This window comes from Orcinus orca, chromosome 6 (genome assembly GCF_937001465.1).
Source record: "Orcinus orca chromosome 6, mOrcOrc1.1, whole genome shotgun sequence".
NCBI classification, from domain to species: domain Eukaryota; kingdom Metazoa; phylum Chordata; class Mammalia; order Artiodactyla; family Delphinidae; genus Orcinus; species Orcinus orca.
In genome coordinates, this window is record NC_064564.1 from 85,867,266 (window position 1) to 85,885,250 (window position 17,985).

General features: G+C 36.9%; 1 protein-coding gene across 5 annotated transcripts in view; it reads left to right on the plus strand.

Moving 5' to 3' along the window:
* Positions 1–17,985, plus strand: part of DCAF10 (DDB1 and CUL4 associated factor 10) — a 56,439-nt gene that overhangs the window by 14,304 nt on the left and 24,150 nt on the right. For 3 of the 5 annotated variants that reach the window (XM_004271458.4, XM_033431140.2, XM_033431141.2), the window contains one exon: positions 116–229. The exons of 1 other annotated variant lie outside the window; for it this stretch is intronic. In XM_004271458.4, coding sequence (XP_004271506.1) covers positions 116–229 — 114 coding nt within the window. Of the gene's footprint in view, positions 1–115; positions 230–11,383; positions 11,433–17,985 lie in introns of all 5 variants that reach the window. One more of the 5 variants, XM_033431145.2, reaches the window with a different exon arrangement.

Below are 17,985 nucleotides of genomic sequence, written 5' to 3' on the forward strand. Positions count from 1 at the left end.
AATGTGGACAAAAAGAAGTTATTCATCTATAGCTTGTGTAGTTATAAATAGTTGAATATCAATAACCAGAGAATGCTAAAAAACTAAATAAGAGAAATGTGTCATTTGCTTCCAGGTCAGTGCTGACAGTTGCTTGTGAACAGACTGAAGTTCTGCTTTTTGATCCTATATCTTCAAAGCACATAAAAACACTTTCTGAAGCTCATGAAGACTGTGTAAATAATATAAGGTTAGTATTATAGTGAAAAAGTGAACTTTATTAATGTGACCCAAAAAATTCTGTTTTGGAAGTTAATGAAAATTTATAATGCCTTGTCCAGCACTACTAGGTGATACACATTTGGAATTGTGGAACATAGCCCTTTAATTACAAAACTTACTGTTAACCATTTTGGATTGGAATCTTTCTGAAATGCATTTTCACTTCCATATGATCTCACCTTTTCTCCTTGTGTATTAGGGTCATCATTATGAATCTCAGCCATGTATTATGATAGTCCTATAATGCTTTTGGGCACTCCCACTGCTTACCCTCTGTCACCACCAGCCCCCAAATTCATACTATTGAGGGAAAAAAACACACATGCACAGAAAAACTTCTTTATAGCATTGTTGGAAGCTCCTTAAATTCTCAATAATGTGGGAAGTAGATAACAGTTGAATAGCTTGGTGGACTAATATGCAGTCATTAAAATGATGGTTACAGAGACTACATATCAGCATAGACAAATGCTTGCGATAGTACAGGTTAAAATCATAAAAATTATATAAATATGACATGATGCAGAAGAAAAAGATTAGAAGGAAATATTTTTAAATGCTTACAGTGGATATGTTAGAATGAATGGATTATGAGTAATTTTCTATTTTCTAAACTTTATATAATGAGATTATATGACTTTCATAATGATTACTTTTAATGTTCAAAAAATAATAATTTATGAGGAAATTACTTCTAGTCAAGGTGACATATTGAATTTTGATGTAACCTCTAGCTCCAAACATATAGAACAATAGATTAAATAGCACAAAAGATACAGCCAGGCTCTGAAACAACATAAACATCTTTGTGGCCATATGGCCAGACCGGAACACAGACACAAAGCTGTTACAGGGTTGAAACCATAAGCCCACTGGGTTTTCAGTCAGGCACTGACATATAGTAGTTTAGCTCCAGTGAGGAATCAAAAATGCTAAAAGTGTTTCATGTGAGGCAGGAACCAGAGCCAGAATTACTATATGAAGCCAGGGGTTTAGTTGGAATGAGGCTGAAAAAAGGAAAAAGCTATTAATTACCTGGGGCTGTAGGTTTTAGATGATAAAGATACAGCCTCATGACCAGGAATTGAATGAAGCCATTGTTGAGTCGGTGACTGAAGGTATATATGTGATAGCTCCAATATTATCATGAAACTGGAGGCCTTAATGTCATTATGAGGCCTAGTAGTGGATTTGGTTCCAGAAATCCAAGTGGGGGCAACTATAAAACCATTAAATAGGAAGAAAGAGAAAAAATTTTTAAATCTTTCTTGCTCAAAATAAGCCTATATAACCAAAATTCCCAAACTCATGAAGATATCTAATATTAATATCATAACAAAACCAGCAACTAGAACAGGTATTTTCTCTGGATAAAATTAATTTTTTGGAGTAGTCCAACAAAGACTTTATTTTAAAAAATGAATTATTTTATTTTTTTTCGACTAGGTAATACATGCACGTGGTACAAAATTCAAAGGTACAAAAGGGTAAACAGTGAAAAGTAAGTCTATCTCCCACCTCTTTCCCCTAGCCACCCAGTTCCCCTCCCCAGAGGCAACCACTATTACCAGTTTCTTGCTATCCTTTCTGAGATAGTTCATGCATGTACTAGCATATGTACACACATATACATAAACTTTTATATAAGTGGTAGCATTCTGCACATACTATTATATACGTTGGCTTTTTCACTTAATGACATATTTAAGATCATTCCATATTTGTACCCATGGGATGATTTTATTCTTTTTAACGGCTGCATAGTATTCCATTGATTGGAAGAAACTTTAAAGCATTTTTAGTATGCTCAAAGAAATAAGGGATACTTCCCATTAATAGCTCAAAATTATGAAAAAAAATAGGTTAATGTGGAAAAAACCAACTAGAACTTTTGTAAATTAAAAATATAGTTGGTATATTAAAAAACTTAATAAATGGGATAAATGTTACCCTTTGCACCACTGATGAGAGAATTAATGGGTTAGAAAATATTAGTAAAAAATTCACCCAGAGATTGATTGAGATGTATAATATCTCAGTTACAGAAGAAAGAAGTTGCAGAGATTGGAGGAGAACTAAATTTTGAAGGCACAAAGGCTGAGAATTTTCAGCATTGAAGGACCTGAATCCTTGAATCAAAAGTAAACTCTGGAATCAAGTGGGTTAAACAAAGATAAAGCTACATCTAGACAGGTTGTGGTGAAATTCTAGAATATCAGATAAAAAGAAAATCTTAAAAGCCACCAAAGTTAGAGGCCAGATTACCTTCAGAGGTACGATAATTGAACTGACTGGTTTCTTATCAACAACAGTTGATGCTAGGAGACAAAGGAGTAATATCTTAAATACTAAGACAGAGTAATGTTTAATACCATTTCATATCCAGGTAAATTGTTATTCTAGAATAAAGAATTTTGATTCAGTGAAATTATAAATGTTAATTATTAATAGCAGAAAGATAATAATTTAGGATTTTTGTGGGGGAGGGTGCATTTAAAACAAAGTTAAAACGAAAACTCTAGATTAGCACTATCCAATACAATTATAATTTTAAATTAAAAATTGTCTAGTAGTCACATTAAAAAAAAGACATGAAATTAATTTTTAATAATATATTTTATTTACTCCAGTATGCCTAAAATGTTCTCATTTCAACATGCAGTCAGCATAAAAAATACTGAGATATTTTATTGATACTTTCATTTTCTCATGCTAAATCTTCAAAATCCAGTATATATGTTACACTTAGAGCACATCTCAATGCAGACTGGCCACATATTAAGGACTCATTAGCCACATGTAGCTAATGGCTACCAAACTGCACATTGTAGCTCTGGATGGTAACAACAAATAGGTTGTACGTGTGGGGAAATTTTGTTCAGTGGGAATGTATAACATTTAAGGTCCACATCATGTTCAAGAAGAGGATAGAAATATTAACTAATTTCACACTCTTTCAGAACAATCTATAATTAAGTATATATGATTAAAAAACTAAAATAATAAAACTATAGTTTATAGCTTCCAAACCAGCAAAGGTGGGTGGCAGAGAATATTGAAAACTTGATCAGTTCAGTAAAAGAAAGGAAAGCTTAAAAAAGTAAAAAAAAATAAGCAAAAGAAAGGAAGGATAAATAGAAAACAGGAAGTAGAAATAGTTCCAAATATATTAATAGTTCACAGTAAATATAAATGGGTTGATCTTCTTTATTAAAAGGCACAGAGATAGCAATTTGAATAAAAAACAAAATCACGTATATACTCTTTATGGAGATACCAAAAATAAAACTACCCAGAAATGGGTAAAGAAAACTGATGTAGGTTATCATTATTGGACAGATATAAGACCAAAGGTTTTTTATATTTATTTATTTATTGTTTTACGTCTTTATGGGAGTATAATTGCTTTACAGTGGTGTGTTAGTTTCTGCTTTATAACAAAGTGAATCAGTTATACATATACATATGTTCCCATATCTCTTCCCTCTTGCGTCTCCCTCACTCCCACCATCCCTATCCCACCCCTCTAGGTGGTCACAAAGCACTGAGCTGATCTCCCTGTGCTATGCGGCTGCTTCCCACTAGCTATCTATTTTACGTTTGGTAGTGTATATATGTCCATGCCACTCTCTCACTTTGTCACAGCTTATCCTTCCCCCTCCCCATATCCTCAAGTCCATTCTCTAGTAGGTCTGTGTCTTTACTCCCATCTTACCCCTAGGTTCTTCATGACATTTTTTTTTTCTTAGATTCCATATATATGTGTTAGCATATGGTATTTGTCTTTCGCTTTCTGACTTACTCCACTCTGTATGACAGACTGTAGGTCCATCCACCTCACTACAAATAACTCAATTTCGTTTCTTTTTATGGCTGAGTAATATTCCATTGTATATATGTGCCACATCTTCTTTATCCATTCATCTGATGATGGACACTTAGGTTGTTTCCATCTCCTGGCTATTGTAAATAGAGCTGAAATGAACATTTTGGTACATGACTCTTCTTGAATTAATGGTTTTCTCAGGGTATATGCCCAGTAGTGGGATTGCTGGGTCATATGGTAGTTCTATTTGTAGTTTTTGAAGGAACCTCCATACTGTTCTCCATAGTGGCTGTATCAATTCACATTCCCACCAGCAGTGCAAGAATGTTCCCTTTTGTCCACACCCTCTCCAGCATTTATTTTTTCTAGATTTTTTGATGATGGCCATTCTGACTGGTGTAGGATGATATCTCATTGTAGTTTTGATTTGCATTTCTCTAATGATTAATGATGTTGAGCATTCTTTCATGTGTTTGTTGGCAGTCTGTATATCTTCTTTGGAGAAATGTCTATTTAGGTCTTCCGCCCATTTTTGGACTGGGTTGTTTGTTTTTTTGTTATTGAGCTGCATGAGCTGCTTGTAAATTTTGGAGATTAATCCTTTGTCAGTTGCTTCATTTGCAAATATTTTCTCCCATTCTGAGGGTTGTCTTTTGGTCTTGTTTATGGTTTCCTTTGCTGTGCAAAAGCTTTTAAGTTTCATTAAGTCCCATTTGTTTATTTTTGTTTTTATTTCCATTTCTCTAGGAGGTGGGTCAAAAAGGATCTTGCTGTGATGTATGTCATAGAGTGTTCTGCCTATGTTTTCCTCTAAGAGTTTGATAGTTTCTGACCTTACATTTAGGTCTTTAATCCTTTTTTTTTTTTGCGGTACGCGGGCCTCTCACTGCTGTGGCCTCTCCCATTGCAGAGCACAGACTCCAGACGCACAGCTTCAGCGGCCATGGCTCACGGGCCCAGCCACTCTGTGGCATGTGGGATCTTCCCAGACCGGGGCACAAACCCGTGTCCCCTGCATCGGCAGGCAGACTCCCAACCACTGCGCCACCAGGGAAACCCTTTAATACATTTTGAGCTTATTTTTGTGTATGGTGTTAGGGAGTGTTCTAATCTCATACTTTTACATGTACCTGTCCAGTTTTCCCAGCACCACTTATTGAAGAGGCTGTACTTTCTCCACTGTACATTCCTGCCTCCTTTATCAAAGATAAGGTGACCATATGTGCGTGGATTTATCTCTGGGCTTTCTATCCTGTTCCATTGATCTATATTTCTGTTTTTGTGCCAGTACCATACTGTCTTGATTACTGTAGCTTTGTAGTATAGTCTGAAGTCAGGGAGCCTGATTCCTCCAGCTCTATTTTTCATTCTCAAAGCCAAGATTGCTTTGGCTATTTGGGGTCTTTTTTGTTTCCATACAAATTGTGAAATTTTTTGTTCTAGTTCTGTGAAAAATGCCAGTGGTAATTTGATAGGGATTGCATTGAATCTGTAGATTGCTTTGGGTAGTAGAGTCATTTTCACAGTGTTGATTCTTCCAATCCAGGAACATGGTATATCTCTCCATCTATTTGTATCATCTTTAATTTCTTTCATCAGTGTCTTATAATTTTCTGCATACAGGTCTTTTGTCTCCTTAGGTAGGTTTGTTCCTAGATATTTTATTCTTCTTGTTGCAGTGGTAAATGGGAGTGTTTTCTTGATTTCACTTTCAGATTTTTCTTTATTAGTGTATAGGGATGCCAGAGATTTCTGTGCATTAATTTTGTATCCCGCTACTTTATCAAATTCATTGATTATCTCTAGTAGTTTTCTGGTAGCATCTTAGGATTCTCTATGTATAGTATCATGTCATCTGCAAACAGTGACAGCTTTACTTCTTCTTTTCTGATTTGGATTCCTTTTATTTCCTTTTCTTCTCTGATTGCTGTGGCTAAAACTTCCAAAACTATGTTGAATAATAGTGGTGAGAGTGGGCAACCTTGTCTTGTTCCTGATCTTAGTGGAAATGCTTTCAGATTTTCACCATTGAGGACGATGTTGGCTGTGGGTTTGTCATATATGGCCTTTATTATGTTGAGGAAAGTTCCCTCTATGCCTACTTTCTGCAGGGTTTTTATCAGAAATGGGTGTTGAATTTTGTCGAAAGCTTTCTCTGCATCTATTGAGATGATCATATGGTTTTTCTTCAGTTTGTTAATATGGTGTATTGATTGATTTGCGTATATTGAAGAATCCTTGCATTCCTGGAATAAACCCCACTTGATCCTGGTGTATGATCCTTTTAATGTGCTGTTGGATTCTGTTTGCTAGTATTTTGTTGAGGATTTTTGCATCTATGTTCATCAGTGATATTGGCCTATAGTTTTCTTTCTTTGTGACGTCCCTGTCTGGTTTTGGTATCAAGGTGATGGTGGCCTCGTAGAATGAGTTTGGGAGTTTTCCTCCCTCTGCTATATTTTGGAAGAGCTTGAGAAGGATTGGTGTTAGCTCTTCTCTAAATGTTTGATAGAATTCGCCTGTGAAGCCATCTGGTCCTGGGCTTTTGTTTGTTGGAATATTTTTAATCACAGTTTGAATTTCAGTGCTTGCGATTGGTCTGTTCATATTTTCTATTTCTTCCTGATTCAGTCTTGGCAGGTTGTGCATTTCTAAGAATTTGTCCATTTCTTTCAGGTTGTCCATTTTATTGGCATAGAGTTTCTTGTAGTAATCTCTCATGATCTTTTGTATTTCTGCAGTGTCAGTTGTTACTTCTCCTTTTTCATTTCTAATTCTATTGATTTGAGTCTTCTCCCTTTTTTTCTTGATGAGTCTGGCTAATGGTTTATCAATTTTGTTTAGCTTCTCAAAGAACCAGCTTTTAGTTTTATTGATCTTTGCTATCATTTCCTTCATTTCCTTTTCATTTATTTCTGATCTGATTTTTATGATTTCTTTCCTTCTGTTAACTTTGGGGTTTTCTTGTTCTTCTTTCTCTAATTGCTTTAGGTGCAAGGTTAGGTTGTTTATTCAAGATGTTTCCTGTTTCTTAAAGTAGGATTGTATTGCTATAAACTTCCCTCTTAGAACTGCTTTTGCTGCATCCCATAGGTTTTGGGTCATCGTGTCTCCATTGTCATTTGTTTCTAGGTATTTTTTGATTTCCTCTTTGATTTCTTCAGTGATCACTTCGTTATTAAATAGTGTATTGTTTAGCCTCCATGTGTTTTTATTTTTTACAGATCTTTTCCTGTAATTGATATCTAGTCTCATAGCGTTGTGGTCGGAAAAGGTACTTGATACAATTTCAGTTTTCTTAAATTTACCATGGCTTGATTTGTGACCCAAGATATGATCTATCCTGGAGAATGTTCCATGAGCACTTGAGAAAAATGTGTATTCAGTTGTTTTTGGATGGAATGTCCTATAAATATCAATTAAGTCCATCTTGTTTAATGTATCATTTAAAGCTTGTGTTTCCTTATTATTTTCATTTTGGATGATCTGTCCATTGGTGAAAGTGGGGTGTTAAAGTCCCCTACTACGAATGTGTTACTGTCGATTTCCCCTTTTATGGCTGTTAGTATTTGCCTTATGTATTGAGGTGCTCCTATGTTGGGTGCATAAATATTTACAATTGTTATATCTTCTTCTTGGATCGATCCCTTGATCATTATGTAGTGTCCTTCTTTGTCTCTTCTAATAGTCTTTATTTTAAAGCCTATTTTGTCTGATATGAGAATTGCTACTCCAGCTTTCTTTTGGTTTCCATTTGCATGGAATATCTTTTTCCATCCCCTCACTTTCAGTCTGTATGTTTCTCTAGGTCTGAAGTGGGTCTCAGGTAGACAGCATATATATGGGTCTTGTTTTTGTATCCATTCAGCCAGTCTGTGTCTTTTGGTGGGAGCATTTAATCCATTTACAGTTAAGGGAATTATCGATATGTATGTTCCTATTCCCATTTTCTTAATTGTTTTGGGTTTGTTATTGTAGATCTTTTCCTTCTCTTGTGTTTCTTGCCTAGAGAAGGTCCTTTAGCATTTGTTGTAAAGCTGGTTTGGTGGTGCTGAACTCTCTCAGCTTTTGCTTGTCTGTGAAGGTTTTAATTTCTCCATCAAATCTGAATGAGATCCTTGCTGGGTAGAGTAATCTTGGTTGTAGGTTTTTCTGCTTCATCACTTTAAATATGTCCTGCCAGTCCCTTCTGGCTTGCAGAGTTTCTGCTGAAAGATCAGCTGTTAACCTTATGGGGATTCCCTTGTGTGTTATTTATTGTTTTTCCCTTGCTGTTGTTTATATGTTTTCTTTGTATTTAATTTTTGACAGTTTGATTAATATGTGTCTTGGCGTGTTTCTCCTTGGATTTATCCTTTATGGGACTCTCTGTGCTTCCTGGACTTGATTAACTATTTCCTTTCCCATATTAGGGAAGTTTTCAACTATAATCTCTTCAAATATTTTCTCAGTCCCTTTCTTTTTCTCTTCTTCTTCTGGAACCCCTATAATTCGAATGTTGGTGCATTTAATGTTGTCCCAGAGGTCTCTGCGACTGTCCTGAGTTCTTGTCATTCTTTTATCTTTATTCTGCTCTGCAGTAGTTATTTCCACTATTTTATCTTCCAGGTCACTTATCTGTTCTTCTGCCTCAGTTATTCTGCTATTGATCCCTTCTAGAGTATTTTTAATTTCATTTATTGTGTTGTTCATTGTTGCTTGTTTCATCTTTAGTTCTTCCAGGTCCTTGTTAAATGTTTCTTGCATTTTCTCTATTTTATTTCCAGGATTTTGGATCATCTTTACTATCATTATTCTGAATCCTTTTTGAGGTAGACTACCAATTTTCTCTTCATTTGTTCGGTCTGGTGGGTTTTTATCTTGCTCCTTCAACTGCTGTGTGTTTTTCTGTCTTCTCATTTTGCTTATCTTACTGTGTTTGGGGTCTCCTTTTTGCAGGCTGCAGGTTCGTAGTTCCCGTTGTTTGTGGTGTCTGTCCCCAGTGGCTAAAGTTGGTTCAGTGGGTTGTGTAGGCTTCCTGGTGCAGGGGACTAGTGCCTTTGTTCTGGTGGATGAGGCTGGATCTTGTCTTTCTGGTGGGCAGGTCCACGTCTGGTGGTGTGCTTTGGGGTGTCTGTGGACTTATTATTATTTTAGGCAGGCTCTCTGCTAATGGGTGGGGTTGTGTTTCTGTCTTGCTAGTTGTTTGGCATAGGGTGTCCAGCACTGTAGCTTGCTGGTTGTTGAGTGAAGCTGGGTGTTGGTGTTGAGATGGAGATCTCTGGGACATTTTCGCCGTTTGACATTATGTGGAGCTGGGAGGTCTCTTGTGGGCCAGTGTCCTGAAGTTGGCTGTCACACCTCAGAGGCACAGCACTGACTACTGGCTGCAGTACCAAGAGCCTTTCATCCTCACAGCTCAGAATAAAAGGGGGAAAAAGTAGAAGGAAAGAGGATAAAAGAAAATAAAGTAAGATAAAATAGTTATTAAAATAAAAAATAATTATTAAGAAAAAAAATTTTTTTAAAAAGTAAAAAAAAAAAAGCGGACGGATAGAACCGTAGGACAAATGGTGAAAGCAAAGCTATACAGACAAAATCTCACACAGAAGCATACACATACACACAAAAAGAGGAAAAGGGGAAAAAATAATAAATCTTGCTCTCAGAGTCCACCTCCTCAATTTGGGATGATTCGTTGTCTATTCAGGTATTCCACAGATGCAGGGTACATCAAGTTGATTGTGGAGATTTAATCCGCTGCTCCTGAGGCTGCTGGGAGAGATTTCCCTTTCTCTTCTTTGTTCGCACAGCTCCCGGGGTTCAGGTTTGGATTTGGCCCCGCCTCTGTGTGTAGGTCGCCTGAGGGCGTCTGTTCTTCACTCAGACGAACGGGGTTAAAGGAGCCGCTGATTCGGGGGGCTCTGGCTCACTCAGGCCGGGGGGAGGGAGGGGTACGGAGTGCGGGGCGAGCCTGAGGAGGCAGAGGCCGGCATGACGTTGCACCAGCCTGAGGCGCACCGTGCGTTCTCCCGGGGAAGTTGTCCCCGGATCCTGGGCCCCTGGCAGTGGCGGGCTGCACAGGCTCCCCGGAAGGGAGGTGTGGATAGTGACCTGTGCTCGCACACAGGGTTCTTGGTGGCAGCAGCAGCAGCCTTAGCGTCTCATGCCCGTCTCTGGGGTCCGCAATGTTAGCCGCGGCTCGCGCCTGTCTCTGGAGCTCCTTTAAGCAGCACTCTTAATCCCCTCTCCTCGCGTACCAGGAAACAAAGAGGGAAGAAAAAGTCTCTTGCCTCTTTGGCAGCTCCATACTTTTCCCCGTACTCTGTCCCGGCTAGCCGTGGTGCACTAACTCCCTGCAGGCTGTGTTCACGCCGCCAACCCCAGTCCTCTCCCTGTGCTCCAACCGAAGCCCGAGCCTCAGCTCCCAGCCCCGCCCGCCCCGGTGGGTGAGCAGACAAGCGTCTCGGGCTGGTGAGTGCTGATCGGCACCGATCCTCTGTGCGGGAATCTCTCTGCTTTCCTTTCCGCACCCCTGTTGTTGTGCTGTCCTCCGTGGCTCTGAAGCTTCCCCCGTCCGACACCCACAGTGTCCGCCCACGAAGGGGCTTCCTAGTGTGTGGAAACCTTTCCTCCTTCACAGCTCCCTCCCACTGGTGCAGGTCCCGTCCCTATTCTTTTGTCTCTGTTTATTCTTTTCTCTTTTGACCTACCCAGGTACGTGGGGAGTTTCTTGCCTTTTGGGAGGTCTGAGGTCTTCTGCCAGCGTTCAGTAGGTGTTCTGTAGGAGTTGTTACACGTGTAGATGTATTCCTGATGTATCTGTGGGGAGGAAGGTGATCTCTGCGTCTTACTCTTACGCCATCTTCCCTGACTTCTCCAGACCAAAGGTTTTAATAAGGAAAGTGCAACAGTAAATATTAATAAAAAGAAAAATCCACCAAGAAGATATCATAATCATGAGCTTGTATACAACTTCAAATTAAGAAAGCAAAAACAATAATAATGAATTACATGTCTATAATCATATTAAGAGATTTTAATACAGTTCTGTCCAAAACTGGTAAATCAAGCAGATAAAAATTAGGTTGTAGAAGATTGTAAATACCTTGAACAACCTTTCTACTAAAAATAGAAATGCTGGATAAATTTTTTTTAAATATTTTTTTAAATGTAGAGTTGAACTGATAAGAAAGAAAGGAAGCCTAGGCCCAAAAGTGAAGCAGGAATGCAAAGAAGTAAACACGTACTCAGCTGGCTTTTTACCCTGAAGGCATCTGCCAAATGCCTGTGACTCTTGAGTTTCTGTTTTGACAGGTGTGAGGAGTACAAAGGACAGGAGAGTTAATTCTACGTCCAGTTCAAGGTGAGGAGTCTAATAGAAAACTCTGCATAAGGCTGGGGACTGCAAAGGGCTACAATTTCAGCATAAAGGTGATCTAGAAATAAACCACCTTGTTCATCTAGACTGTGGCATTGGGTAGAGGGATGTCAGAAAATCTCTGAATTTCTAACCACAAGCCAGCCTTCATGCAGCCTTCACACTGTGATATGGTCCAAAACCCTCCAGCCAGCAATTTTAAACTGGATCCAGCTTGGCAGGGCTGCCAGGTACCTGCAAAAAGAAACGCAAATCTTCTCTGAAGGAGCAAATTAAGTATTATAAAGAAGTCAGTTCTTCCCAAATTAATCTATGAATTTAGTGCAGTTTTAATCAAAATCCCAACAGAATGGTTTTTTTTTTTCTTAACTTGATTTAAAAGTTCATATTGAACAGCAAAGTGGCAAGAATGTCTGAGAAAAGTTTGAGGAAGACTGAGATTGTAGGAGTACTCACCCCTCCAGATATCAGACGTTGTCTTAGAACAGAGATAGATTAAGTGACCTATGGAATGGAATAGAACTTCCAGAAACAGACCCATGCATATATGAAAATTTTATATATGACAGCAGGGGCATTATAAACCAGTGGGGGAAAATGGAAAAGAGAATTTGTTATATGTATGAAAAAAGAAAATGAAATTAGATTTCTATCTCATACCATAACTAAAAATAACTGCCAGTTAAAGACGTAATTATGAAAGCAAACCTTTTTAGAAGAAATATAGAATATTTATGTTCTAAGTACGAGAAAGGATTCTTTTTAAGACACAAAAAGTATAAACCATTGAGGATTGATAAATTCAACTGCATTAAAATTTAAAACTTCATTATAACCAAAGACATAACAGTGTGAGAAGGTAAGCTATAAGCTGGTGCGAGAAGATATTTTCAATGTACATAGCCAAAAAAAGGATTAGTGGGCTTCCCTGGTGGCGCAGTGGTTGAGAGTCCGCCTGCCGATGCAGGGTAGACGGGTTCGTGCCCCGGTCCGGGAAGGTCCCACATGCCGCGGAGTGGCTGGGCCCGTGAGCCATGGCCGCTGAGCCTGCGCGTCCAGAGCCTGTGCTCCCCAACGGGAGGGGCCACAGCAGTGAGAGGCCCGCGTACCGCAAAAAAAAAAAGGGATTAGTATCCAGAATATATGAAACAATTACCTTAGAGCAAAATAGGCAGAGACTCGCATAAGAGAAAATAAAATGAGCAATAAATATGGAAAGATTTTCAAGCTTACTAGTTATGGAAATGCAAATAAAAATAACAATGAAGACATATCAAATATTGACAAAGATGCTGAGAAATAGAAAACTCTTAGACATTATTGATGGAATATAAATTGGTAAAATTATTTTGAGCAATTTAGCAATATCTGGTAAAATTGAAGATCGATTGTTTAAATGAAATTAAAGCACATGTGAACAAGGAAATGTGTAAAGAAGGTTCATTACAGCATCGTTAGTAATAGAAGTTGAAAACAAATCTCCATCAAGAGGAAGATAAGGGACTTCCCTGGCGGTCCAGTGGTTAAGACTTCGCCTTCCAAGGCAGGGGGTGCAGGTTCAATCCCTGGTCGGGGGGCTAAGATCCCACATGCCTCGTGGCCAAAAAAACAAAACATAAAAGGAAGATAAATGAATTGTATACTCATACGATGCAATACTATACGTCAGTTAAAATAAATGAACTAGAAGCATCAGCATCTGAGATATATCAGAAATAAAAGGTCGAGCCAGAAAAGCAAATTGTATAATGAGCTGTACAGTGTGATACCATTTATATAAAGTTTAAAAATAAACTTGATGAAGGCATGTATTTGTTTGTTCTCTGCTCTATCCCCAGCACCTAGAACTGTGCCACATAGTGGGTGCTCATTAAATATTTACAGAATAAGTTGAATGCAAAACCAAACTGTAAATTACTTATGGATACATACTTATGAATTCATAGTATTAAAAACTTGCAAGGGGAGTGACAGACAACAAATTTTGGATAGTGGTTCCCTCTGGAGAGGGAGGGAGGGGAATGGGATTGGGGAGGGATATACAGGGGTCTTCAATTGGGTTTGTAATGTTCAAAAAAATCTGAAATATAACCAAATGTTAAAATTTGATAAAGCTGGGTGGTGGGTATCACAGATGTTTGTTATATTCTTCATAATTTTCTTTATGTTTCTAATATTTTACAATTTTAAAATTTCTTATCTCAAAAAGAAAAGACATGTCAAGTTGTTTGCCCCTACTCAAAATGACCTCTGACTAATTTGCTATTAGAATTTGTGTTCTTTTTCAATGTCAGTTCTCATTTGATGCTATCAATGTGCCTGCCCTAGAACCCCACACCTACAAATTTGAATTTGCTTCTTATCTGTTTGTTAGAAAAACAGATTTTGAAGCTATTTAGAAGTACATATCACTTAAGTGTTTTGAGTAAGGATCTGAAAGGTCCTCTGGCATGAGCTTAATTGTGTATTACTTATTAATTTTTTGAGTGCTTACCATGTGCCAAACCTTTTGTGAAGCACTTTTGATACATTATATTGTTTAATCCTCACAGTATCCTGATGTGAGACAGATATTGTACTCATTTTAAGGAATGAAGAAACTGCAACTCAGATAAAGAGATTTCCCCGGGGTCTTTTTATAGGAAGTGGTAGAGCTGGAATTCATACTCAGTTCCATTAGACCACCTCACTGTACTGTTCAGAGATATGGACATGCATTTCCTGGTTTGGTTCTAGATAGTCATTTTCCACATACTTAGTAATGTCTTCTAGTTCATTTCTTAGTTTTGAGGTTTGCTTATATTGTAAAATAAAAATATTGATAGTTTTGGAGAGTATTTTCTGTTGCTTCATATGAAAGTAAGGGAAAAAATATGTAATTTAAATTCTTTTTTTTTTTTTTTTTTTTTTTGTGGTACACGGGCCTCTCACTGCTGTGGCCTCTTCCGTTAAGGAGCACAGGCTCCGGACGCTCAGGCCCAGCGGGCATGGCTCACGGGCGCAGCTGCTCCGCGGCACGCGGGATCCTCCTGGTCCAGGGCACGAACCCGTGTCCCCTGCATCGGCAGGCGGATTCTCAACCACTGCGCCACCAGGGAAGCCCCTGTAATTTAAATTCTTAAGCCCAATATACAGCCTTACTTCTCATTCATGAAGGTTTAAGAGTTTAAGAGTCCATTTAATAATCAAGGTCCCCCAGTTATGAGGTTAGAGGGGGAACTGAGGTTATCCTAAGAATATTTACTTAGTGATATGGCAGTTAAAAAATTAGTACCCATTTAAATATTCCAGGATCTGCTTTTCCCTCCCACTGTCTTTGTTGGTCTTTTCCTGATTGTTATATTTCAAACAATATAATGTAGGTTCAGTGCTTATCATGGGGAACATGAAATTTCTGATCTTGCAAAGGATGTAAAATTTTGCAAGGCCTTGAGAGTGATGTTAGAGAACTGGTCAGAATCATTGGCAAATGAGGATCTGATAGAGTGAGACTAGTTATCAATTAGAGAAAAGAGAAGGACAGAAATGATGACATGATAGAAACTTCAAAGAATTATGTGAATATCCCACAGGACTAAGGAAAGGCCTTTGGGAAAATTGATAAAGACCTTGAATGTTATACAGAAATGGCCCTCTTTTTATTATAGTGCAAAATTCAGATATGAAGTAAGGATGTCATATTCTGCTTCATAATTTCATTGGAAAGATTATGCAAAAAACCCAAACATTTAATTTATTCTTGTTCTAAGAATTTGCATGTAGTTAAATAAATTTTAAAAGGCCTTTTTTGATGATTTTTAGTTGGTTTTTTAAAAAATATACAACACTTCCTTTCCCTTGTACAATGAAATGTTGGTACCTGTTTTAAGAAAATTCAATTTCAGTTGCTGTTATCCTTTACCAATCATCCTCTGATAATGAAGACCTCAATTTATCCAGAGCTGTCACATATTGGAGTTTAATGGAGACATATGGAAAAGTTCTGTAATTCAGAAACTCATAGATTTCAATGTGTGTGGAGTGTCTCTTGTTTATTAGAGACCATGTAGTTAAAAATACTTTATAATTATTAACTTATTAGGTAGACTAAGTGTTAATTTGAGAGGATTGGGCCAGATCTCCAAGACTTATCTACCACTTTACACTTTCCGTGTCGACTTACTTTGGGATAAGAATTGTTGAGGGTGCTTTAACTGGTCTCCTAGTCTACATTCTTAATTTTCTATAATTTATCTACTCTCTTTACCAATGATTCTCCAGTACCAAAATTTTTAACAGGTAATACTTTGAGGGAAAAATGAGAAAACTAAAGTCTAAGTATTGAATTTTTCATTAAAGTAAACTTATTCAATTAAAAATTATTAACTTTTATTCCATGATTTTCTGCATACTGATATTAAAATATCCATGCAACAATAGTAATTTTTCTCAGTGGCCTTACTGACAAAAATTTTTAAACCAATCCCTCTATTTTATTTTTTATGAATATAGTTTTGGAACCTAGCCAGCTCAGAGATCCTTCTGAAAGTATTAACCAATCATGTCACTTTCTTGCTTAAAACCCTTCAAGGTGGACCACTGCGGCGTACAGCAATATAATCCCACTGGGGTTTTGAATCCATATGTGCATTATTTTCTGTATGAAATAAAATAGCTTAGTGTTTTTTTCCCTAAATTTTTCAAATATATAAAGATGCTTCTATGATGATGATCAATTTATTTTAAAAGTCTGACTTGACTTTCCAGTAGCCTTTGTTATTTTGTATTTTTTTAAATCGTATAATTCCTGTCAAGTGTGGAAGTCATTGAAATATTTTTACTTTTAAAAGCCTCATCAGTAAAGGTAAAACTATAAGGAGAAAAAAATGGATTTGACAATATAATAATTAAATTTTTGATATGGTAAGAAAACATGTGAACCACGTTTAAAGATAGAAATATATGGAAAACATATTCAACATACTGTATTTGAAAAACTGAAGAATATTAGTAATATTTTGTAACTCAATAATAAAACTAATATTGCAAGAGGAAAATCAGCAAGGAACATGAATAGCAATTCCCCAAAGAAATATAATCTTCCAATTAATATGAAAAAAGTTCAACTTTACTAAAAATAAGTTTCAACCTAAAACAAGATGATATTTTTTTCCTAGCACTTAGCACAGGTATTAAAAAAATACCTCTGTGGGAAGGGTTTGGAGAAGCAGACACTCTCATAACCGCTGGTAGAACTAGATATTGGTATGTTCTTTTGAGGACAATTTGTCTATATGTATCAAAAGCCTTACCTTTTAAAAAAAAATCCCTTTTTACTTAACAATACATTTTTCTGGAAATGTATTTAGAAAAATAACTAGGAATGTGATTAATATTTGGCTGTTAGCATATTCATCATTGTGTTTTGAATAGTAATAAATTGGCAGCAATCTAAAGATCCAAAAATTGCAAATTAGTTTAAAATAGAAAAGATTATGGTTCACTCATACGGTGAATGCTATTCAGCCATTAAGAATTATTTTGTCAATAAATCTTTAATGACATGGCAAAATAGTTATGAAATAATATTAGTCTTGAAATACATGAATTAGGCTAAATATCAATTACAGTCATTATTTTTGGTGTTGGATTTTTTTCCATTTAAAAAAATATTTTCAATGGGCATGTATTTATAATTAAGAAATAGTTATTGGGAATCACTATAGAATAATACCATGATGTATTCTCTACTTGTCTCTACTTTTCCACACACAGCACTTTTAACTGCTGTTGCCTCTCAAGAGTACACTATCCCTGTACACACCTTTGTAACTTTGCTTACCCCTTGGCCACTTAGGGTGTTCCTGCTCATTTTTTTTAAGTCAGTTCAAATGACACCACCATGAAACCTGTCCTAAACATCCTCTTTTCTTTGCTTACTCCCCACACATGTATTTTGTATAACTATGTATTTCTAATGTCTTCTCCATTAGGCAGTGAACTTCTGTCTTATTCATTTATTTAATAAATATTCATGAGTGGGACTGTGTGTGTTGGGTACTGCAGATCTAATCATGAATTATGCAGACAGGTTTCCCCTGCCTTCAAGGAGTTTATAGCCTTGTAAATTTATTCCTTACACTGTAACATTAAGTATTACCATAGAACTGTAGAGTGCTTTGGGAAGTTAGAAGATCGGTAAATCTGGCCCAGGCTGGATAGAGAGAGAAGCCTTCCTGGAAGGGATGATAGCTGGCTATTAAAAAGAAAGCAAGTGTTATCCAGGTCAAGAGGTAGGGAGGATGTGGTTTCAGGTAGCAGAAACAGCCTGTACAAAAGCCTGGGATTTTAAAATCGTGTTAGCTTCAGGAAGGCCATTATGCTGTTGTGGATATTGAGATTGATTTCTGAGACAAAATAATTTTATATAATTCTAAATAATAATAATTCAAAATAACTATATATATATATATATATATATATATATATATAAGAAACTCCAGAATTCATTTCTTCTGCGAGAGATTAGTTATATATAAAAGAATATGTTAGAGAAGGC